The sequence below is a fragment of the Neoarius graeffei genome, chromosome 18, assembly GCF_027579695.1.
Source record: "Neoarius graeffei isolate fNeoGra1 chromosome 18, fNeoGra1.pri, whole genome shotgun sequence".
Classification (NCBI taxonomy): domain Eukaryota; kingdom Metazoa; phylum Chordata; class Actinopteri; order Siluriformes; family Ariidae; genus Neoarius; species Neoarius graeffei.
The window spans coordinates 56,081,606-56,106,380 of NC_083586.1; the positions used below are offsets into that span (position 1 = coordinate 56,081,606).

Genomic DNA, 24,775 nt, shown 5'->3' on the forward strand with positions numbered 1-24,775 from the left:
CTGTCACTTCGGAAATCGAAATTTTTTCTGACAGCTCTCTGAGTACACAGATTATCATGTCAAGTTAATGTTTCCTAATATGGCTAATTCCACAGAAACTCTATGCTTTTGGTGCTAAGTGAAACAAAAACTTCCATTTTATGGACTCGTACGGAGGCTTTTCTTCGCAAATCACACATATATCTGAGGAAAATGTGGATATTCCTGACATTTTTTTTTTCCTGTTTCCATTACCATTGTCCCTATATGAGACATAACACTTACTTATATGCTAGCTACCTAACTAGCCTGTAGATATTAGTGAATCTCTGCATTTTATTCCTAAAAGATGACACAAAACTCATTGACTTGTTCAAACTCTTCACACATTGACCATATTCAGCTACAGCTAATCATTTACATCTAAACAAACAGCACTTCTAGATGTTTTTATGGCTAGCTAACAAAAGATTAGCTTCAAAAACTCTGGTATCTATTACTTCATTACGTCAGTAACGGTTCCTGAGGTAAATTTTCTGACTAAAACCAAGTTTCCGCATGGTTGCTTTTGTTCCAGGGTTACTTTTACATTTCTTGTAAAAAAGAAAAAAAAAAGATTTTGGATTTGTGTGTGTGTAAAATATCAACACTTATTTACCAGCTGCAATCACCTAAATTTAAGCAAACAAATTAGCCTTTTGTTAGCTAGTTTGTTTGTGTTGCTAGTTGTAGTTGATGAGTACTTTTCTGTGGTGTTTACTACTTTTTTTTAAGACAGTTTTAACACTATAAAGTTAACATTTCTCACTGTGGTGAAACCACTAGAAGTTTGATTAGCATGCTAAGTGTAATTATAGCACAATTTACATCATATTAAGAAAAGTTCTCTGAAGAAACATGATATTACATTAATAGTATTTAGCAGACGCTCTTATCCAGAGCGACATACAGTGTTCCTAGAGCAGTCTGGGGAGCAGTTGGGGGAGCTCAAGGGCACTTCAGCCATTCCTGCTGGTCCAGGGAATTGAACCGATGACATTTTGGCCCCAAAGCTGTTTCTCTAGGCCAACAGTTCCCCCAGAAACTGTTGATGTTGCTGACAGTTTTGCCTGTTTATTTTCTGTCACACTGCTTTTACGTCGTTTAACTATTATGTTAGCGGAGTCTTTCGCTAGCCTCAGTCGTTAGCTAGCTCAGACTCACGTCCATATTGATTAGTTGCCGAGCAACACCATTTTCTAGGCTTTAACCACCATAGTATTATGCTGCAATACCCCGTATTTAACTGCTCTTCACACGTTCTTGCAATGGCAGCACTTTTAATCGTTTACATTCCTCATTTTATTTCTGCGCTGTGCTGCAACCTGTGGCAGCGAACGCTTCGAAAAGTGAACGAGAGCAAAAACAAGAGAGAGTGAGAGAGAACCACAGGAATGCCTACATCAGCAAGATTAATGTTATGTGCGTTAAAGGCACACAAACTCTCTTTCTCACACACACATGCACACAAACACACACTCTCTTTTCCTCCTATGTGCACATTTCCCTTTGCTTGGTGCCTGGCTTGGTGCCACTCATTCTTCTCGTTAAGCGTCTACGGCTGTAGCCTATAAGTAAATAAACAGTGATCCCTTCTCCACCCCACCCGAAACCACCTTCTCCTTCTCCGCACTCGTTTAAAAAACCACTCTCCCTCCCTCTGCTCGTTTAGAAACCACCATCCCTCCTTCCACTCCTTTATAAACTGCCGTCCACCCCTACGCTCATTTACAAAACCACCATCTCTCTCTCCACTCGTTTAAAAGCCACCATCCCCTCCCTCGTGTCCGCATCCCTCCAAATGCACCGCCTGAGGGAGTTTTGGAAGTGTGTGTGTGAGGGGGTGAAGTGGGGTGGGGGTGAGGGGTGAAGGGATAGTATGCAGTATGTAATGCGCTCCATCAGAGCTTAGCTTGTGTACAACATTCCGCAAACACGAAGCGTTCCAAGCCGGAGAAAGTGAGATCTGAATGAATGATTACAGATTACACTCTGTTTAGCATGCAGATTATTCGGCTTCTCCGTCCCTCTTCGCTAATTTGCGCTGACTTTAAACGCTGATCCAGAATTGCCTACATGTGTGGATTTTCATCTGCTATTATGTTTTATTTGAAAGATAATCATCGCAGAGGTCCTCTGGGATTAAGTATCATTATCAGATAATCCACGGCACACCTGGACCTGATTAGAACCGATCCTACATCAAACTCGACGACTCCGAAGAGCACTGTTGGAACTTGGCCTTGGGCTCGGATTAAAGCTTCAAATGCATGTTATTCTGACGTTTACAGACTTGTATGACAGCAAGCAACATATGCACCAGCTGCCTCTTAACATGCGCCACATAGAGAGATGTCATGATTTTAATTATCGTCGCCATGTTCTTCAGAGACGTTCAGGAGTGTGAGAAAAAGCATCATACAACATTTAATTGAATCTATACACCGATACGCAGAATAACCACAACGACAACAACAACGTCAGCCCTTACCTTACAGTGGTGCTTGAAAGTTTGTGAACCCTTTAGAATTTTCTATATTTCTGCATAAATATGACCTAAAATATCATCAGATTTTCACACAAGTCCTTAAAGTAGATAAAGAGAACCCAGTTAAACAAATGAGACAAAAATATTATACTTGGTCATTTATTTATTGAGGAAAATTATCCAATATTACATATCTGTGAGTGGCAAAAGTATGTGAACCTTTGCTTTCAGTATCTGGTGTGACCACCTTGTGCAACAATAACTGCAGCTAAATGTTTCCAGTAACTGTTGATCAGTCCTGCACACCGGCTTGGAGGAATTTTAGCCCATTCCTCCGTACAGAACAGCTTCAACTGTGGGATGTTGGTGGGTTTCCTCACATGAACTGCTTGTTTCAGATCCTTCCACAACATTTCGATTGGATTAAGGTCAGGACTTTGACTTGGCCATTCCAAAACATTAACTTTATTCTTCTTTAAGAAGAAGAAAGAAGAAACCTTTATTTGTCACATGCACACTTCAAGCACAGTGAAATTCATCCTCTGCATTTAACCCATCTGAAGCAGTGAACACACACACACACACAGAGCAGTGGGCAGCCACACTAGAGTGCCCAGGGAGCAGTCAGGGGTCAGGTACCTTGCTCAAGGGCACTTCAGCCCAAGGCCGCCCCACGTCAACCTAACTGCATGTCTTTGGGGGAAACCGGAGCACCCGGAGGAAACCCACGCAGACACAGGGAGAACATGCAAACTCCACACAGAAAGGCCCTCGCTGGCCGCTGGGTTCGAACCCGGAACCTTCTTGCTGTGAGGCGACCGTGCTAACCACTACACCACCAAAAACCATTTAACCATTCTTTGGTAGAACGACTTGTGTGCTTAGGGTTGTTGTCTTGCTATATGACCCACCTTCTCTTGAGATTCAGTTCATGGACAGATGTCCTGATATTTTCCTTTAGAATTCGCTGGTATAATTCAGAATTCATTCTTCCATCAATGAAGGGAAGCCATCCTAGCCCAGATGCAGCAAAACATGATACTACCACCACCATGTTTCACAGATGGGATAAGGTTCTTATGCTGGAATGCAGTGTTTTCCTTTCTCCAAACATAACGCTTCTCATTTAAACCAAAAAGTTCTATTTTGGTCTCATCCGTCCACAAAACATTTTTCCAATAGCTTTCTGGCTTGTCCACATGATCTTTAGCAAACTGCAGACGAGCAGCAATGTTCTTTTTGGAGAGCAGTGGCTTTCTCCTTGCAACCCTGCCATGCACACCATTGTTGTTCAGTGTTCTCCTGATGGTGGACTCATGAACATTAACATTAGCCAATGTGAGAGAGGCCTTCAGTTGCTTAGAAGTTACCCTGGGGTCCTCTGTGACCTCACCAACACAAACACGCCTTGCTCTTGGAGTGATCTTTGTTGGTCGACCACTCCTGGGGAGGGTAACAATGGTCTTGAATTTCTTCCATTTGTACACAATCTGTCTGACTGTGGATTGGTGGAGTCCAAACTCTTTAGAGATGGTTTTGTAACCTTTTCCAGCCTGATGAACATCAACAACGCTTTTTCTGAGGTCCTCAGAAATCTCCTTTGTTCGTGCCATGATACACTTCCACAAACATGTGTTGTGAAGATCAGACTTTGATAGATCCCTGTTCTTTAAATAAAACAGGGTGCCCACTCACACCTGATTGTCATCCCATTGATTGAAAACACCTGACTCTAATTTCACCTTCAAATTAACTGCTAATCCTAGAGGTTCACATACTTTTGCCACTCACAGATATGTAATATTGGATCATTTTCCTCAATAAATAAATGACCAAGTATAATATTTTTGTCTCATTTGTTTAACTGGGTTCTCTTTATCTACTTTTAGGATTTGTGTGAAAATCTGATGATGTTTTAGGTCATATTTATGCAGAAATATAGACAATTCTAAAGGGTTCACAAATTTTCAAGCACCACTGTATCTTTCCATACAAAACAAATTATAAAAATCATTAAAAACATATACCTTTTGGCCCATTAAAGTCAATCATCAACATTGTATTCTACTCTACTCAGTTCTATTCAACTCAATTCTGTTATACCTCTACTCAATTCTGTTTAACTCTATTTTCTTCTACTCAATTCTAATACACCCTAGTCAATTCTGTTCAACTTAATTCTATTCAACTCAATGCTAGTATACTCTACCCAATTCTGTTCTACCCAATTCAATTCTACTCACTTTTATTCAATTTTATTCTATTCAACTAAATTCTCTTATCCCATACTCAATTCTATTCAACTCTATTCCACTCAATTCTAGCACACTCTACTCAATTCCATTCTACTCAATTTTATTAAACTCTATTCTAGTATACTCTACCCAATTCTATTATGCTTACTTTTACTCTGTTCTATTTAACTGAATTCTCTTATCCCGTACTCAGTTCTATTAAACTGTATTTGATTCTACTCAAATCTACTACATGCTACTCAATTCTATTCAACTCAAATCTGTTATACCCCTACTCAATTCTATTCAACACTATTTTCCTCTACTCAATTCTAATACACTCTACTCAATTCCATTCTACTTAATTCTATTCAACTCAATTCCAGCCCACTCTACCCAATCCTACTCTACCCAATTCAATTACACTAATTTCTACTCAATTCTATTCAACTAAATTCTGTTATCCCAACTCAATTCTATTCAACTCTCTTCTACCCTACCTAATCCCATTCTACTCAATTCAATTACACTCACTTCTACTCAACTCTGTTCTATTCAACTCGATTCAATTCGATTGTTTTCTATTGCTTAATTCTATTCTATTATTCCATTCTACTGCCCTCTATTTTATTCTATCATACTACTCTAGTCTATTATTCGATTCTCTTCTTCGACTATTATATACTATTTTCTTCTATTATGCTACTCGACTCTGTTCTGTTTGAACCTATTCACATCTTTCCCACTATTCTATTATTCTTCTCTGTTAATCTACTCTCTACTTCTACTCTACTCAGTTCTATTGTATCATTCAACTCTATTCTATCCTTTTTTACTCTATCCTACTCTTTTATTCTATTTTATTCCACTTTGTTATCCCATTCTATTCTGTCATTTTTCTCTTATTATTTTCTCTGTTGTCTTATTTTTTCCTATTATACTCTAGTAATCTAGTCAATTATTCTATTTTACTCTATTATTCCACTAGTCTATTAGTCTGTTCTATTCTAATCTGTTGTAGCTCAGGATAAGTAAGTGTATAAAAGTTTGATCAGTAAGACCATAAAGGTTGCACGTTTAAAAATGCATGCCCATTTATAAATTTGAAACAGCAGGTGAAACTCCTGTGTCGTGAATATCCACAAACTCTAGCTGACCTGCACCCAGTCAGTGGAACAGTGTGATAAAATGGACATGTGATATCTGAAGACACTGGAGGAATCCTCAACTGTAGTTAAGGTGACAGAGAAAGAAGATTATTACCAAATAATTCATTGTATGGGTACAATGACATCCCAAATTTAGATTCATTTTTGTCGCTCCGCTATACTGTAATATATACGGTAGAGTCAGTGTTCCAGTGCAGGACTGAGGTCCAGGTAAAGAGGTATACAGCCCAGTGCTCAGTGTGCACCATATAAGATAAACTGTAAACAGCGCTCTCTGGCAGCTACTCCAGCTTGTACTCTAAGTTCACATCAGGTAACGATATTGTACATTACGCAACAATGTGGTGATATTTCCCCGACAGCTGGAGAGGTGCCAGCAAACACTTATCTACTGACCGAGCTGCGCACTTTGGACTAAAGGTCAGGAGAACGATCCTGTCTGGAGAGAGAGAGAGAGAGAGAGAGAGAGAGAGAGAGACACACACACACACACACACACAAAACACAACATATGGTGCCACCCGGACACAACAATTCACAACGCTCTCACCGGCTAAGAGTCAAAATAAGATGCAGAAATCAAAATAATTTTAGATTAGGTTTCTAATAATTAAATTGGCAATGTGTATTCTATTTAGTCCACTTTTAGTGGCAGCCTTTTTAGACACACATCACAGGGATGACTGATCTATATTAGTCTTTCTGGTATGGATGACTTAAAACAAGCTGTCTGCACATCTAACGCACACACACACACACACACACACGCCCATCGGACAGAAATAAATGACCTTGGATGTGTTCTATCAATACAACAGCACTGATAGTGCTAGTGCATACACACACACACACACACACACACACACGACTTATTTACCAAACACAGACCCTTGCATCATACTGTCACAAGTCGTGTCAGTTAACAAGCGACTCCAACTTATTTTACATTCCTCTGCTCAGTTTTCTGTTTATTGCCCATGACCAGAAGATGTGGACAGAGGCACATAGTGAAACATCCCACAGGCCCCAAGGACAAAACGCACCCAAGCATCCTGCACAGTCCAGAAAGTAGCTTTTCCATGTAACTTGTAAGGAATTGACAAATCGAAAACAGAAAATTACGAGACGCCAGAGGATTGTGTGGAATTGTGGTGACAGTGTCCCAAAACCAACTCCAGTTACTGGAGAAAAAAAAAAACAGTTCAGGACAAAATATGAAGTAACTGTTATGAAAGGATCTATTATGACATGGTTCCACACACTGAAGTGATTAGGGGGTTCTGTGGTTATGTAATGTGTGTGTGTGTGTGTGTGTGTGTGTGTGTGTGTGTGTGTGTGTGTTTGCATGCAGGCATTAGGGGGCTATGTGCTCATACGTAGAGCAGCTTCCACGAATAAAAACACTGCTTTGGGGTGAATGGACAATCACAGATAATAATAAAAGATAATAGTAGTTTCGTATAGAAACAGAATATGTTGCAATATGTTACTCATTCATGGGTGCAAGTATAAAATTTTCAAAAACCTGAAAAGTCTGACAAGGTCAGACATGCATGGCGCAGCCATGCGGGGGGGGGGGGGGGGGGGGGGGGGGGGGGGTGAGCCCCCCCTTAGGGCTCGAAAAAAATTTAAATTACAAGTTAAAATGGTTGTCTCTCATGCAATCTCATGCAAACATTTATAATATTAATAGTTATATGATTTGCATATTCACATCAAATGTTTAATACATTTCATCAATTCATCTGAAATAACAATATTTCAAGTACAAGGCTTGATATTTCAAAACATCTAGCAACTACTAATTTAAATGTTGAAACAACCATTTTTAATATGCTTTTGCTGTGATACCTTTTTTACAATATATACACTGGAATAGCTGTGTTGATTTGGTCGAACAACGTGCTACGTGCGTGAAACATGATATCACACATGTATAACACCGTGAAACAACGGGCTAGTCAGAACCGCTCGTCGGTGAGCGGCGTATAAATTGAATGAGGTTTGTGGCAAAGACGAGATGAAAAGATTTGTCTCGTGCAGAGACTGTACCGCGGTAACCCGGTAATACGCTGAGAGTGAGACAGTGAGACAGTGAGAGGGCCACCCCTATACCCCCACCCCCACCCCGAAAATCTCAACGGATTTACACGATTTGGGAAAATTATTTTTTCAGAACCGAAAAAAACGAGCTTCCGGCACATGCCGGAAAACTTGCACCCATGCTCATTTCGTTCCAAAATACCACAGAGCTGTTGAATTCTCAATTCTGATTGGTTGCTTTATTTTCTATAACAGCTGGAATTTGTCGAAGCAGCTCCAGCCATAAATCGCAATCACAGTTTCGTTCTAATGCGGTATTGTTTCTGTAGTAACAACTAAGACAGGGAGTTGTATGACGGAAGTTGCACAAAATCTAAGACTAATACTTATGTAGAGTTTATGGAAGGAGTCTCCAGTGTCAGTACTTAACAGTGTAACAGTAGGTTTTCCACCACATTGAAGTCTTCAGGACAGAAGAATTTGCAGTTTGTTTGTTTTTTATCTTATCAACTTCAAGAGACGGAACAACTAATTATTCTATCCACATTCACTGGATATGAGCAATCGGATGCTCTGATTGGCTACTAGGATATCAGCTCATATACCGTGAGTAGAGAAAAACAAAATGGTGGAGCATGTTGCTGAACCAACTGAGGACGAAATAAAAACTCTACTCGAAAACAAAATTCCAAAATTTATAATGAAATATTTAAAAGAAACAGAAATAGCTAATATTATATATGTCCTCCCCCCCCCCAAAAAAAATCTCCTGTTCCACACTCCAGCCCAGTCGGTGGCAGTAATGCACTTTTAAGTTGGTTTGCCAACCGCCAGAAAACCCTAAAGAAGAACAAGAAGAAACCAAGAAAAAAAAGGGCAACAAAATATGGAATAAAAGTATTTGATGGTAAGAACGTATCTTTTTTATTTTTCAAGAATTATTATTATTATAGCATTTTTCACAAATTGCTCCTGTCATTTCACTGGTTTGTTTACATTCTAAGCGAATATGATTTTGTCGGACGTTTTTATTTATCGAATTTGCAAAAAATAAAAATAAAAATGTTCTGTTTCTCAAAATCCAGAGAATGTGGATAAAATAAAACAGTTATTCACTCAATCTCGTCATACATGGCTTATAGCCGGTATCAGCTCATGTACGACTCGATTTCGTGGAATAACTGTTAAATGTAACTCTAAATGGATAAAAAGTACACCATGTCCTTCTTCAATGAACTGAAATTTATAATCGTTGGTGGTATAGATAGAGGAATCAGCTGGTATAGAAAGGGAATCAACCCTTTGGGCTGAGCTGATACCGTATTCGAAAATAACTGAGTTCGAGTTGGTAAAATCGCATCACCCTGATTAGTTTATTCTAACAGCACACCCCTGAGTGACTTATTCCTTGGGGTTGTCATTCCTGAGAAGAGATTTGACATTTGAGATTTGAAATTTGAGATGAAGCCCATAAGTTTAACATGACACATTCTCTGACACATAGACCTGGAGGGATAGGAACTTCCTAAGGCTCAATTCTTAATTTCTCCAGACACCTTTAGGAAAATCAGCAATCTCTCCTTGGTCTGTTCATGGGTTTGTTACTTTCTTGTTCAGCTCAGGTTATGAAACTTGACTTCACGTTAGATTTTAGTCCTTTAGTGCATCAAAAAAGGAACATTTATTCTTTCAAATACATCTTTCTGCAGCAAGAGCTATCGTTTATGGACTTGTCACAAATCACATAAATTATTCTGGTGCCACGGGAAGCCATGTTAGCCTAATGGTTAGAGAAGCAGCCTTGGGACCAAAAGGTTGCCAGTTTGATTCTTTGGACCAGCAGGAATGGCTGAAGTGCCGTTGAGTAAGGCACCTAACCCCCAACCGCCCCTCCAGGCTGTTCTGGGTATGTTGTATGTCGCTCTGGATAAGAGTGTCTGCTAAATGCCATGAATGTAATGGTGCTGTGATCTGGATTTTGGTCAAATACACAACAAATAATGAATCACGGATAAATAACAACTTCTGGTTTTATAGTGACACAATTTTTCAGCTAGCGATATCATAAACTGACGTTTCGACGTTACGGACATCATCATCAGAGTTAAATGAAGTGTTTAAGGTGATTAAGAGTCGGTTCAAGTCCCAAGAGAGTGCATCAAGTAAAAACCTTGGCATGTACGGTATCAGATTGGATGTTTAATTTTGGCATTTTTGCCCGGATGAACAACATTCCATAAATCAAACAATCCAGCTTCCCAGTGCATTTTCATAGAATAATAAATGAATCGCTCAAATCAGGAATGTCCAGGAGGCCATAATCAGTCTTAAGGTTGAGTGGCAGTGTTCTCCAGTTCGTTGGTACAGATGCCTGCAGATGCACTTGAACTGACTCTTAATCACCTTAAACACTTTCTTTTACTCTGATGGTGACGATGTCAGTGACGTCGAAATGTCAGTTTATGATATCGCTAACTTTTATTCTGAAATGCATCACCGAAGTTGTCTTAATTAAAGGAGTACGCCACCCCCAGGTGAAATTGAGTCAGTCCCTGCAGTCCCTAGAGTTGGATGAGTGAGCCAAAGCGTTTTGTAGCCGACCCAGCCATTGCCCTGATCTAGAAACGCCCCGGTTAGCTTTAGCTTAGCGTAGTCGCTGTAATCCGGCATGTCCAGCTAGCATGTCGTTGCAAAAGCGAATCAAATAACTCAAGAGTTTTTATAATTATTTCTCATGACCTGTACATTCACATCGAGTACACATATCAATGCAAATTAACACGAAGGGATTTACTAGACCAATTTATATATGGAACTATTTTCGGCCACAGCACAGGCAATGCACTGCTGCAGGCGCAAAGACACCACGCAGCACCCGAAAACCCTCAACTTCCGTCAATACACCAGCGTGACTACTAAGTTCTCTGGTGTATTGACGGAAGTTGTGGTGCTGCGTGGTGTCTTTGCGCCTGCAGCGGTGCTTTGCCTGTGCTGTGGCTGAAAATAGTTCCAGATATAAATTGGTCTAGTAAATCCCTTCGTGTTAATTTGCATTGATATGTGTACTCGATGTGAATGTACAGGTCATGAGAAATAATTATAAAAACTCTTGAGTTATTTGATTCGCTTTTGCAACGACATGCTAGCTGGACACGCCGGATTACAGCGACTACGCTAAGCTAAAGCTAACCGGGGCGTTTCTAGATCAGGGCAATGGCTGGGTCGGCTACAAAACGCTTTGGCTCACTCATCCAACTCTAGGGACTGCAGGGACTGACTCAATTTCACCTGGGGGTGGTGTACTCCTTTAAGATACAATTTTTCAGACCCCATATGTGTCAAAAATTCTCTTCTTTTACTTTTGCAGTGGCGCTACCAAGGCGAATGTAGCTTATAAATAAACAAAGCCAATTGTAATACCAGCACAAGTCATTAATAATGTTCTAACGTGATCTTTGCCAACGCTGTTCTGTTCACTTCCTGACTCCTCGGTACATAAACACACCTGGAGCTTTGACTTATTGCGAAGTCTTGCCAACCATTCCATATATAAAGCCCTGAGCCTTCCTTCTCCACTGATCCGCTACCTTTTTTTAGACTGTCGTTTGGCCTTGTTGTACCGTGAGTGTTCCTGTTTTCGGTTCTGTCTGATTAACGACACTGCTTGGATTTTGTATTAAAGCAGCCTTTACATGGATCTTCACTCACTCTCACTCTCTCGCTCTCTGTGAGGCTGGACAGTTGTGCAAACACAAAGCCTAAATCCTAACATGCTTGGCTCAAGATATTATTTGGCTAATTTGTATCTCAAACAGATTCATAAAATAACACAATACTGGCTGATCAATTATGTTCAGTTTGTAAAAAGTGTATTGTATTCATTTTATTGCTCCATTAGCTGCTTCAAAAACGTTTGTAAGAGTTTACAATGACAACTACACTCACCGGCCACTTTAATAGGAACTTGTTCTTGATTCTAAGATCCCTGTTCTTGGCTGCAGGACTGGAACCCAATGTGTTCTTCTGCTGCTGCATGCTGAGACGTTTTTCTGCTCACCACGGTTGTAAAGAGTGATTATACGAGTTGTTATATCCTTCTTGGCAGCTCGAACCATGAATCTGTCCATTTTCCTCTGACCTCTCTGATCAACAAGGCGCTTGTTTCCACCCACAGAACTGTCACTCTCTCACTCAGTGTTTTTTGTTTTTCGCACCATTCTGTCTGTGTAAACTCAACAGACTGTTGTGTGTGAAAACCCCAGGAGATCAGCAGTTTCTGAAATACTCAAACCAACACCCATGCCACAGTGAAAGAAAGTCACACTTCACTGTGAGATCGCAATTTTTCCCGTTCTGATGTTTGAACATTGTGAACTTTAACTGAAGCTCTTGATTTGTATCTGCATGATTTGATGCATCGTGCTGCTGTCAAGGGATCGGCTGATTCGAGAACTGCATAAAACAGCAGGTGGATGTATGGGTGTTCCTAACGAAGTGGCCGGTTAGTGTATAATTAACAATTATTCCACGAACTCGAGTCGTACATGAGCTGATACCGGCTATAAACCATGTACGATGGGATTGAGTGGAATAACTGTTTTATTCTCTCCACATTCACTGGATTTTGAGAAACAGAGCATTTTTATTTTTATTTTTTGCAAATTCGATAAATAAAAACTTTATACGACATGTCCGACAAAATCATTTCCGCTTAGAATGTAAACAAACTGGCGAAATGACAGGAGCATATTGTGAAAAATGCGATAATAATAATAATAATAATAATAATAATAATTCTTGAAAAATAAAACCATCAAATACTTTTATTTCATAGTTTGTTGCTTTTTTAATTTGGGGTGTTTTCTTCTTCTTTAAGTTTTTTTTTTTTTTGGCGGTTGGCAAACCAACTTAAAGGTGCATTCCTGCCACTGACTGAGCTGGAGTGTGGAACAGGAGATATTGTGGGGGAAAAAAACTGTATCCTTTTAGCTATTTCTGTTTCTTAAATACTTGATATTTTTTGTAGTTTTGTTTTCGAGTCGAGTTTTTATTTCGTCCTCAGTTGGTTCAGCACCACGCCATGCCATTTTGTTTTTCTCTACTCATAGTATATGAGCTGATATCCTAGTAGCCGATTAGCCAATCAGAGTGCACGACTGCTCATATCCACTGAAGATACGGTAGGTAGAATAATGACGGATATAACCATCTTGTCTCTTTATCACAACCAGCTCTGAGATTTTGGATCACTTTCGGACGATCGGACATTGAGGAAACCTGTAGGACAAGCACATCAGTCTTGGGTCTGCTGTTGGAGCCTGAATGAGCCAACAGAGGCTTATCTGATGATGAATGAGAAATGAAATCATCACACGGAAACATCTGAACCGTACGAGAGCGCAGCTGTGATTTAAACAATAAGGCATTCGAACGCTGGTTTGGCAGGGCATTCGATTGCATGACTGTAATTCCCTGAGCTTTGCATTTTCGCATGCGTTCGGCACATTAGAAAGTCGGAGCGTGATCAGAGGAGGAAATCAATACAAACTCAAGATTAAATTAAATCTCGGGGCATTGTAATGACGTATGAGATCAAATTACTCCTGGGAATGAGTGGCTACTCATTCTGAATGAAAACAATCAGTTGCTTCTATTTAATATTATTATTATAGGCTCTTCATTTAGCAGATAATATCTTACTTTGTAGTGATAACTTCGACTCACACGGAAAGAAATGCTGTCGACCAAAAATGGCTGAAAAATAATGAAATTAAATGTTTCAACATTTAAAAAATACTATAAACAGTAATCAGTAAGCCATAATAAATCAATTTCACAAAGTCAATATTTGGTATGAGACAACCCTTTGCTTTAAAAAAAAACAAAAATAGTAGTCTGAGGTCCAGTGAGTGCAGTTTTAAAAGAGAATGAGCTGTAGGTTTTACTGAGCGTCTTACAGAACCAGCCACAGTTCTTCTGGACACTTTGACCGTCACACTCGCTTCTTCATTTTGCAGCTAAAATTTTCCAGTAGCCTTCATTATGTTTTCTTTTTTAATCTGAAAAGTGCTCTCTTCTTTTGTAATATGCTGCTCAGACATATTACATACTTTTTTTCCTGCAACATTTAATTTTCTGCTGGAAAAATAACGAACGTTTGGAACTCTAAAATGTTTTTGTAATGTTTTAACTCAATGTAGAAATCATCAAAAAGAAATCTATAACAAAGTTTGTATGAAAAAAACCCCAGGGTGTCATGACTTTTGCACAGTACTGTATATTATGTAATGTAGTATGCTTTTTTTTTTTTTTGCAAGTATGGACAAGATTCATTTTTACATGTTCTATATTTTGTGAATTTGGTGTTTACCCTTGTGTGTTTTTCCCCGTGTTTATTATATTCTCTAAAAAATGATTAAACATATTTACAAATGAAATCTCCTGGTTATTTTCCTTTTATTAATCAGAAATACACTTACATAGGCTGACAGTAATTACAACAACCAAGTTCTTGATGAAAATCTTTTCTTTTTTTTCATAGCAGTAAAAATAAAGTCATAAAGTTTCTCAAAATCTCTTCGGAATCTCTTTGGCCTCGAACACATATTTGGTTCGGATGATGGTTTGGAAGGATTATTCCAGCGTGCGGTTTGGGGCCAGAGGAGATCAGAGGAGTGTGAGACGCTGACCTACTGAATCCTGAAGCCGAGCATGATATACACACACTAGCAATTTTTGCGTTTTCCTTCTTTCCGCTGCAGTTTAAATGTCTAAAATTAAACAAAGTGGTACTTTTCCTGCTCAAACACCTAATAAGCCCGGACGCACGTGCAACAGCAAGAACATAACTGTCTTGTGTAAAACACTCGGATTATATCAAGCGCATGAGATGATGTTTTATGTAGAAGGACTACCACTTTTACTGAATGTAAAAATGTCCTGTAGTTGCTTTTTATTAGCATTCCATGGCTTGTGTGTGTGTCTTATCAACCATATCAATATTTGTATGTGACCTTACTTTTATTTAAAGGAAAAAAAAACTATGAAAAAATTTGTATATTGTTTTCTCCTTGCTGTCTGACATTTTTGTTTTCACACAAATATATCACTTCCCGCACAAAATGTAATAAATAAAGAATTAAATATGTATATTTAGCGCAGACCTGCACCATTGTTAGAACCAAAATTTACCCGTTGTATTTAACCTTATTTATTTATTTATTTATTTATTTATTTATTTTCACATTTTTACTTTTAAAAGATACAGTTTAAATCTTAGGTCCTACGCATTGTCATTTTTATGCATATGCTTTATGTACTATATTTTAATAAACAAAAAAAAGTGTGGAAAAACTAGCAATCTGTCCCATCATGCATCACAAAAAAAGATACCGGCTTGAAAAAAAAAAAGTGGGGGGCACTGTAGACCCAATATGACTCCCCAGGAAGATGGTTTACCTGCTCCATATAAAAACAAACAAACAGTCATAATTATCTAACTGTACATTCAAATGAAAAGTAACTTGCGCAGAAAACACTAGCTAGCACCGAGCCTAGTCTTACGGCATGAAAATATCTTACGATGTCAAATATTCACGCAAGATTCTCCTCATGTTGACAATTGAGACCATATCGTGTTTCGCTAAGGGTAGTATCTCATTGGGCTGCGACAGTTTGCGACAAATTGCGAATGTCATCCGCGAGAGAGTTTCAAAAGTGTCTTGAAATATTCGCGGGGCTTCTCAATTTCCTCGCATGAGTTGCAAAGTGTCGCTCCTTCGTCGCTGAAATTTTGAACATGTTCAAAAAATTCGTGCGACAAAATTTCTCTCAAAATAGCCGCAAATGCATCACTGGTGTCGCAAAGCCATCACGAACCCTTCTCAAGTCAGTTTCCGTGAGACAGGAAGTGCGAGTTGAGACAGGAAGTGTGAGCCAATATCTCACTGGGCTGCGACAGCCTGCGACTAGTTGGAGACACAACAATTGCAGTAAAATATGCGAATATCAATTCAGTGTGATTCCAAGTGAAAATTGTCGCTAATTCGCATATTTTATCACAATTGTTGTCTCCAACTAGTCGCAGGCTGTCGCAGCCCAGTGAGATATTGGCTTAAGCCACCTATGAAAATACACCAGAAGCCGCATTGCTAGCAATGCTATTAACTAGCTATTAGGAGGTGGTGGTCTCTCATTCTCATCTCATTATCTCTAGCCGCTTTATCCTGTTCTACAGGATCACAGGCAAGCTGGAGCCTATCCCAGCTGACTACGGGCGAAAGACGGGGTACACCCTGGACAAGTCGCCAGGTCATCACAGGGCTGACACATAGACACAGACAACCATTCACACTCACGGTCAATTTAGAGTCACCAGTTAACCTAACCTGCATGTCTTTGGACTGTGGGGGAAACCGGAGCACCCGGAGGAAACCCACGCGGACACGGGGAGAACATGCAAACTCCACACAGAAAGGCCCTCGCCGGCCACGGGGCTCGAACCCGGACCTTCTTGCTGTGAGGCGACAGCGCTAACCACTACACCGGAGGTGGTGGTATTTTTTAAAATAAATAGCCTATATAAAGGTTAAATTAGGGTTAGGGGCGTGGCTAGTGTTTGTAACGTATCCTACAAATTCACTCATATGAAATAAAATAAACTCCACACACTATTTTTGTCCTTTTTTTTTAAAACCTGATGTATTTTCCCATGAGATCAGGTTGACTTTATCAGCCCGACAATGTTAACTAGATCACTTTCTACTACACATGCACTATTCTTTACATTACACACAGTTTTAATCTCATTCCCTATAAAGTTAGTAAGTTAGTAAAGTTGTAAGATCCAGTTACAGTTATGCTTATGCATGAATCCTGAAATAGTGTAATGTGGACGTTTGTAATGAATCAACATGAATGAAATTGCAGGAAAAATTACATCAGATTAAAGTTGGGGCGGAGTTAGTGTTTGGAACTTCTGTCTCAACCAATATTGCCAATTAGAGACTTTGTCACTAGAGTTAGCAAAGTTTTAGATCCCTTTAGTGAATTTAATTAAAAAAAGAGCTGAGCAATAAATTGAGTGACTTTCTGAGCAAACTTTAGAAAGTGTCTTGCACTTAATACGGTTCTCCAACTCACATCACTCAACTTACTGATCACTATTCCAATCACCAATATCCCTGTCAAACAACTAATCACCACTACTGCTATTTATAATTCACTGATAACCGATGTTCCCATTGACTAATCACAGTTCAAAAATAATCCCATGGACCAATCACTGCTCACCACTGTTCCCATCGACCAATCACTTATCGCTATGGTTCTGATCAACCAATCATTAATCACCATTATTCCTGTAAACCAACCACAAATCACAACTGTTTTCATTACCAATCACTAATCACCACTGTTTATATAGACCATTAACTGATCACCACTGATCACGTTGCCTAATCACTAATCATCACAATTCCTGTCAACCAACCACAGATCACAACTGTTCTCATTGGCCAATCACTAATTGCCACTATTCCCATTGACCATTTACTGATCACCATTGTTTCCACTGACTAATCACCGTTCACCACATTTCCTGTCAACCAGCCACATAACACAACTGCTCCTGTTTACCAATAACCAATCACCAATACTCTTGTTGACCATTCGCCGATCACCACTCTTCCCGCTGACTAATCACGGTTCAGAATTGGTCCCATGGACCAATCACTGCTCATCACTGTACCCATCAACCAATCACTAATCACCACTGTTCTCATCGATCAATCGATAATAGCCACTATTACCATTGACCATTCACTGATCACCACTGTTCCCGTTGACTAATCATGGTTCAGAATCGGTGCCATGGACCAATCACTGCTCACTGCTGTTCCCATCTACCAATCACTAATCACCATTGTTCTCATCGATCAATTGCTAATCACCACTATTTCCGTTGACCATTCATTGATCACCACGGTTCCCATTGACTAATCATGGTTCAAAATTGGTCCCATAGACCAATCACTGTTCATCGCCGTTCCCATCAACCAATCACTAATCCCCACAATTCCAGCTGACCATTCACAGATCACCAATGTTCCCACTGACTAATCACAGTTCAGAATTGGTCCTGTGGACCAATCACTGTTCATTGTTGTTCCGATCAACTAATCACCAGTGTTCTCATCGTTCAATCGCTAATCGCCACTATTCCCGTTGACCATTCACTGATCACCACTGTTCCTATTGACTGATCACGGTTCAAATTGTTCCTATAGGCCGATCACTGTTCATCGCTGTTCTCATCAACTAACCACTAATCACCACTGTTCATATTGACTAATCACGGTTCAAAACGGTTTCCATTGACCAATCACTATTCACCATTGGCTCGTTGCTTCTTCCCCAGTACAGCACGCAGGTCCCAGTTTAATGCTGACTCGAGCATCACACTGAGTCTGTACTGATCACTCGAGTTTGAGAAGCGAACGCATGCCGCAGCGCACTTTTGAACATTAGATCATATTTGATCCAGTTTCACCCAAAGACTTGTTCATGGAGGTCAGGTGTCTCACAGCTCTCAGGACTCTGCTGCAAACCGCCGAGCTCTCTCTCTCTCTCTCTCTCTCTCTCTCTCTCTGAGTAAACGTGGCCTGAAGTGAGCTGAGCCAAAACCTGCGATCCGCGCCGCGGCCACCGAACACAAAGACGGCATTCATTTAAGTTAAAAAAAAAAGCCGAACTCCGTCCGAGACTCTGGCTGTGCTCCAAATCCCAAACTCCGAGCCTGTGCACTTGCATACTAACAAGTGAGTCTCGAAGGCTGCTGGTACCGTAAGCGCGCGCTCCTGCATGCAAGAATGCGCCTTTACACAGAACACAGCGGGCGCGCGCGTGACGCGTGTGCGCGCTCGCTAATTAATTTTAATTGAATGGAAAACTATGAGGCAAAGGTTCTGCAGCACAGCAAGCCTTCGGGTGCTGGTGTCTTTAGTGCGGCGTGATAGATAGATAGATAGATAGATAGATAGATAGATAGATAGATAGATAGATAGATAGATAGATAGATAGATAGATAGATAGATAGATAGATAGATAGATAGACTACACGCTGTATATATGAGCGGGTTTAATTATTTATCCGCGCTTAAAGACATCCATCTTTCCGTCGCGGTTTATTTTGCTGCGCGCGCGCGCCGGAGCCGACGCTTGATCTGGCTCGGTAAGCTCGTGCGCTTCACATGTGCTGCCGTTGATTCTGTTTGAATATTTACAGGACGGGCAATGTGCTGAGCAGAAGGCTAATTACACTGATTAGCCGAGCACCCTGGGCCACGGTAGTGAGGTGTGTGTGTGTGTGTGTGTGTGTGTGTAATCCATCAGCTGCGCTCACGAGAACCCGATGGGCCAGCGAGCACAAACCACGAGCAAACAGTTGAGCAGAAGTGCGCGTCTGTTCGACAAACCACGGCTTCTTCACAAACACCTCTCTAAATGCACAGCATTCACTGCAGCCGCACTTCGGAGGGGAAGAAAGTTTCCAGTCAATACACTTTGATGATTCAGTCAACATCATATCATCATAGATCACATCATATCATTTATTTTATTTTTCAAAATAAGAAATGCAATTCAACACCAAACAAACCACACACTCTACTATTCATAATAAATATTAATAATCATGCAAAATCTCAGTGACCTGTAGCCTCCACCATACAGGCCTGCAGGAAAAAAAAAAGTTGCCAAGAACCTCAGGCCAAGACAAAACTCTATGAAATGAATGAATAATAAAAATAATAATGAAGGAAAGGGCGTGTCAGAAAAATACAGAACCTGTGTTTAAAATAAATAATAACCTGATTTACAAATAAAAATAGCATTAGCTCTAGAGAAATGTCGAGGCTGAGGCCTTGCTGAGAAGCAAGATTCATGCAAAGACCTGACACGAGATAAACTTTTTGATCTGGAGAGCAAAAGAGCAAAGTCGGAGTTAAATAAATAAATTAATAAATAAATAAATGGCGAGCTCTTCCGCGCAGACGGAGCGCCGCTCTCTCTCTCTCTCTCTCTCACACACACATACACACACACACACAGCCTCGAGCTTAGTCGTTATTTTTATAATAATAATAATAATAATAATAATAATAATAATATAGATGGATCCTATTTCGCTTTTTTGAGCCAAAATTTAGGACTAGGCCGCATTTAAACCTGCATTACATTTAAATAAATATGAGAGAGAGAGAGAGAGAGAGAGAGAGAGAGAGAGAACGCACTTCAGAAAATGTAATCGTTCAAACTAATTCAACTCCATGCAAATATATTTGCCTTTATGACGTCTGTACAGTTCCCTATTAGCCTTTACAAATGACATCTTCATCCACACATCATCATCATCATCATCTAGATATAACAGAGATTAAAGCAAAAAAATAATTTGGGAATAACAACAAATATATAGATATATAAAATAAAAAGCTGCCAAATATTTAGCACTGGAAACTGATTTGTTTTTATTTTTATTTTTAAATTCTCTGATGAATTTCAAAAGCGTTCCCTATTATATGTGCGTGTGTGTGTGTGCGCGCGCGTGTGTGTGTGTGTGTGTGTGTGTGTGTGTGTGTGTGTGTGTGTGTGTGTGTGCGTGCGCGCGCAAGTGTAAGATCCGAGATACGAGTCTGCTGCATGCTGCACTTTCAAAAACATCCCCAAACAAAACGAAACTGCAGGTCCTTAATGACGGTCATCAATTAATTGTGATCAATTCTGAACAACTTAGTGAAGTAAAAAAAAATTAAAATAAAATAAAATTAAAAAAAGCTTTGGTTTGGGATTTCAATAAATAAATAAATAAATACAAGCATTTGCAAGTTTAACTGATCAACACATTTTCTAATACACACCCTGTGTAACTGATACACACACCACACAAAAACCATACATACATACATACATACATACATACATACATACATACATACATACATACATACATAAAGGGTTTTGTTTTTGTTTTTTTCTCAAATGTCCTGAGAAACATTTGCCACTTTTTTTCCCCTTGATTTGCACTGCACGTGTTTGAGATGCAACATTTCACACGGACTGTCCCTAAATCACACGCAGACTCTTCAAATGACCAACAACAACAAAAAAAATAATGCGCATAAACAGTCCTGATGCAAAAAGTATCAACAACAACAACAACAACAACAACAACAGCTGCATGTTGTAAGGATCATGCAGGTGCGCTGTCTGAGTGTCTGCTTGCATTAAAATAAAGAGTTCAGATGAGTTGAAGCCGTTGGACTGTTCTGCAGTTTGCCTTATCTGCTGTGATAAGCAGGGTGTAAAAAAAAAAAAAAAACTGGGGGGGGGGAACACACACACGCACACACACACACACACACACACAGTGCATGCTGACAGCTGTTCATTCTGTCAGTCAGCTCAGGGCTGATTAAAACCTTCAGACGGAAATAAAAACAAACAACAAAAAACTTCAGCGCTGAAGAATTCCAGAGAGAGAGAGAGAGAGAGAGAGAGAGAGAAATGAAAAAATGCGAATGCACAATAAAAACCCAGCCGGTGTTTATATGAAGCGCGCGCGAGGCGGCGGCGGCCCGAATACGGCACGAGCACGTCGAAACTGGAGGCGCGCGAGCGGAATGTCTGAGTATTTTTCACGTAATATCTAATAAGCCCGCACGCGCTGGAGTCTGCAGGGTGTGTGGGTGTGGGTGTTTTTTTTTTTTTTTTAATAATTTTTTTGTTAATTTTTTTTTCTTCCGTGCGCCATTTTCTCCGAGAGCCCATGTGCACAGAGACGACGCAGATCCGCGCGCTGGAAAGATGCCACGCTCGGGGAAAAAAAAAAAGGGGGGGGGGGGGGGGTAGTTGAACCGGGAGAGCGCGCGCGCACGGGAGGGAGGGAGGGAGGGAGCGCGGAAGAGCAAAAAGGAAAAAGCAGAGAGCAAAATGGAACACCAGCACCAGCACCACTGCCACCCCCAAACACACACACACACACACACACACACACACAGCGCGCGCCACCCTATTTAAACATTTCAACCAACAGCAAAAGTTGCAACAATGCAATTCAAAAAAAAAAAAAAAATCACAGTGCACATGCGCAAAGCAAAACTTCCATCTCTACAGCCTAGTAATGATGCAGATGATTATGAGGATTAGGAGGATTGTCTTGCATTACCTGTGTCAGGCAGTACGGAGAGTACATTGCTACTTCGGAATTAAACATTGGAGGAGCGTTTACAGAGCTGAATGGAAGTTCGCAGTGTCGGGTCGCATAGCAATAACTCGCGCTCGTGCCCCGCCCCCCTCCTCCTCCCCACTCCTCCTCCTCCTCCTCCTCCTCCCCACTCCTCCAACAAACCCCGCCTAGGAACCAGAAAGTGAAAGCTCAAACTTCTGGCAAAGAAGAAGAACTGCACGAGCACACACACACACACACACTTTTGTACTTCTGTCTTTGTGGGGACTCACTGACATACTGTACGAGGGTATTTCAAAAAGTTCTGGGCCTCACCCCAGAAACAAAGGGCGTAACTGTTATACTATAAAGCCTGAGACACCACTGTCCACAAAAACTCAACTGAAGGAAGCAATGAATTCCTGGGTTTCACGTCCGCCTCATTAGTTGTTCAAAACTTTAGCTGGTGGTCAACCGAAGCTCATTCGACAAAGCGTTTGTACGAAGAAGGTTCACTGGTCGCATGAAAAATGCCTTACGCTTGCATTGTTCGATTTGATCAAACTGTGAAACGGATAAATTTCTTCAGGGTTTTGCGTTGAACTAATAAAAAAGGCTGAACGGACACAGGATTTCACAAAAAGACGTCGAGAAAGGTGGAGCTGGAAATGTGGAGTTGATATCGATGTATATTTTGTTGTAAAGATGTTATATTACACAACTGACAGGATGGACTTCTGAACAAAACTGGACCTACACACACAGGACGGTTTGTCAGGAGTCGACTGCATGCTGCACCATCTGGCCCTCTCGATTCTTGGGTTTCGCGTGACGTCACGTCACGTCACGTCCGCCTCATTAGTTGTTCAAAACTTTAGCTGGTGGTCAACCGAAGCTCAGTCAACAAAGCGTTTGTACGAAGAAGGTTCACTGGTCGCATGAAAAATGCCTTACGCTTGCGTTGTTCGATTTGATCAAACCGTGAAACGGATACATTTCTTCAGGGTTCTGCGTGAACTAATAAAAAAGGCTGAACGGACACAGGATTTCACAAAAAGACGTCGAGAAAGGTGGAGCTGGAAATGTGGAGTTGATATCGATGTATATTTTGTTGTAAAGATGTTATATTACACAACTGACAGGATGGACTTCTGAACAAAACTGGACCTATACACACAGGACGGTTTGTCAGGAGTCGACTGCACGCTGTACCATCTGGCCCTCTCGATTCTTGGGTTTCGCGTGACATCACGTCACGTCACGTCCGCCTCAGTAGTTATTCAAAACTTTAGCTGGTGGTCTACCAAAGCTCAGTCGACAAAGAGTTTGTATGGAGAAGGTTAACTGGTCGCATGAAAAATGCCTTACGCTTGCGTTGTTCGATTTGATCAAACTGTGAAACGGATAAGTTTCTTCAGGGTTCTGCGTGAACTAATAAAAAAGGCTGAACGAACACAGGATTTCACAAAAAGACGTCGAGAAAGGTGGAGCTGGAAATGTGGAGTTGATATCGATGTATATTTTGTTGTAAAGATGTTATATTACACAACTGACAGGATGGACTTCTTAACAAAACTGGACCTACACACACAGGACAGTTTGTCAGGAGTCGACTGCACGCTGTACCATCTGGCCCTCTCGATTCTTGGGTTTCGCGTGACATCACATCACATCCGCCTCATTAGTTATTCAAAACTTTACCTGGTGGTCTACCGAAGCTCTGTCGACAAAGAGTTTGTATGGAGAAGGTTCACTGGTCGCATGAAAATTGCCTTATGCCTGCATTGTTTTAGGTTGGTCGAATCGATCAAACCGTGAAACGGATACGTTTCTTCAGGGTTCTGCGTGAACTAATAAAAAAGGCTGAACGGACACAGGATTTCACAAAAAGACGTCGAGAAAGGTGGAGCTGGAAATGTGGAGTTGATATCGATGTATATTTTGTTGTAAAGATGTTATATTACACAACTGACAGGATGGACTTCTGAACAAAACTGGACCTATACACACAGGACGGTTTGTCAGGAGTCGACTGCATGCTGCACCATCTGGCCCTCTCGATTCTTGGGTTTCGCATGACGTCATATCACGTCCGCCTCAGTAGTTATTCAAAACTTTAGCTGGTGGGCTACCAAAGCTCAGTCGACAAAGAGTTTGTACGGAGAAGGTTCACTGGTCGCATGAAAAATGCCTTATGCTTGCATTGTTCGATTTAATCAAACCATGAAACTGATAAGTTTCTTCAGGGTTCCACGTGAACTAATTAAAAAAAGGTGAACGAACACAGGATTTCACAAAAAGACGTCGAGAAAGGTGGCTTTTGAACCTCTCAGTGAAACCGAAGCAAGCCGAGTCGAAGCATGCTCGAGTTTGCAGTGATCACTTGGTGAAAGGTTTGTATTTTTCTCTCAGCTCTGGCCTTAGTGTTTTCCAAGTACTTTTCTTGCTATGTGTCATTATTTTATGGTACTTTTTTGTCACGAAGCGCTAAAGTCCCCAGCTGTTTCTTTGTTGATGCCTCACTCGAAGGCCGCCATACTGAAAACAATGTGTGTCTCGCTTTCTTTAACAGGGTGTCCTAGTGGTCTTTTCAACAAGT

The 24,775-nt window shown here is 40.5% G+C and overlaps 1 protein-coding gene across 7 annotated transcripts in view; it reads right to left on the reverse strand.

The window, feature by feature from the left end:
- LOC132866322 (nuclear factor 1 X-type-like) overlaps positions 1 to 24,775 on the reverse strand; it is a 213,797-nt gene that overhangs the window by 148,949 nt on the left and 40,073 nt on the right. The window contains exon 1 of one of the 7 annotated variants that reach the window (XM_060899039.1): positions 22,177 to 22,300. The exons of the other annotated variants lie outside the window; for them this stretch is intronic. Within the exon in view, the coding sequence (XP_060755022.1) occupies positions 22,177 to 22,224 (48 nt within the window). The 5' untranslated portion in view covers positions 22,225 to 22,300. Of the gene's footprint in view, positions 1 to 22,176; positions 22,301 to 24,775 lie in introns of those variants that run through there. 7 annotated transcript variants of the gene reach the window in all.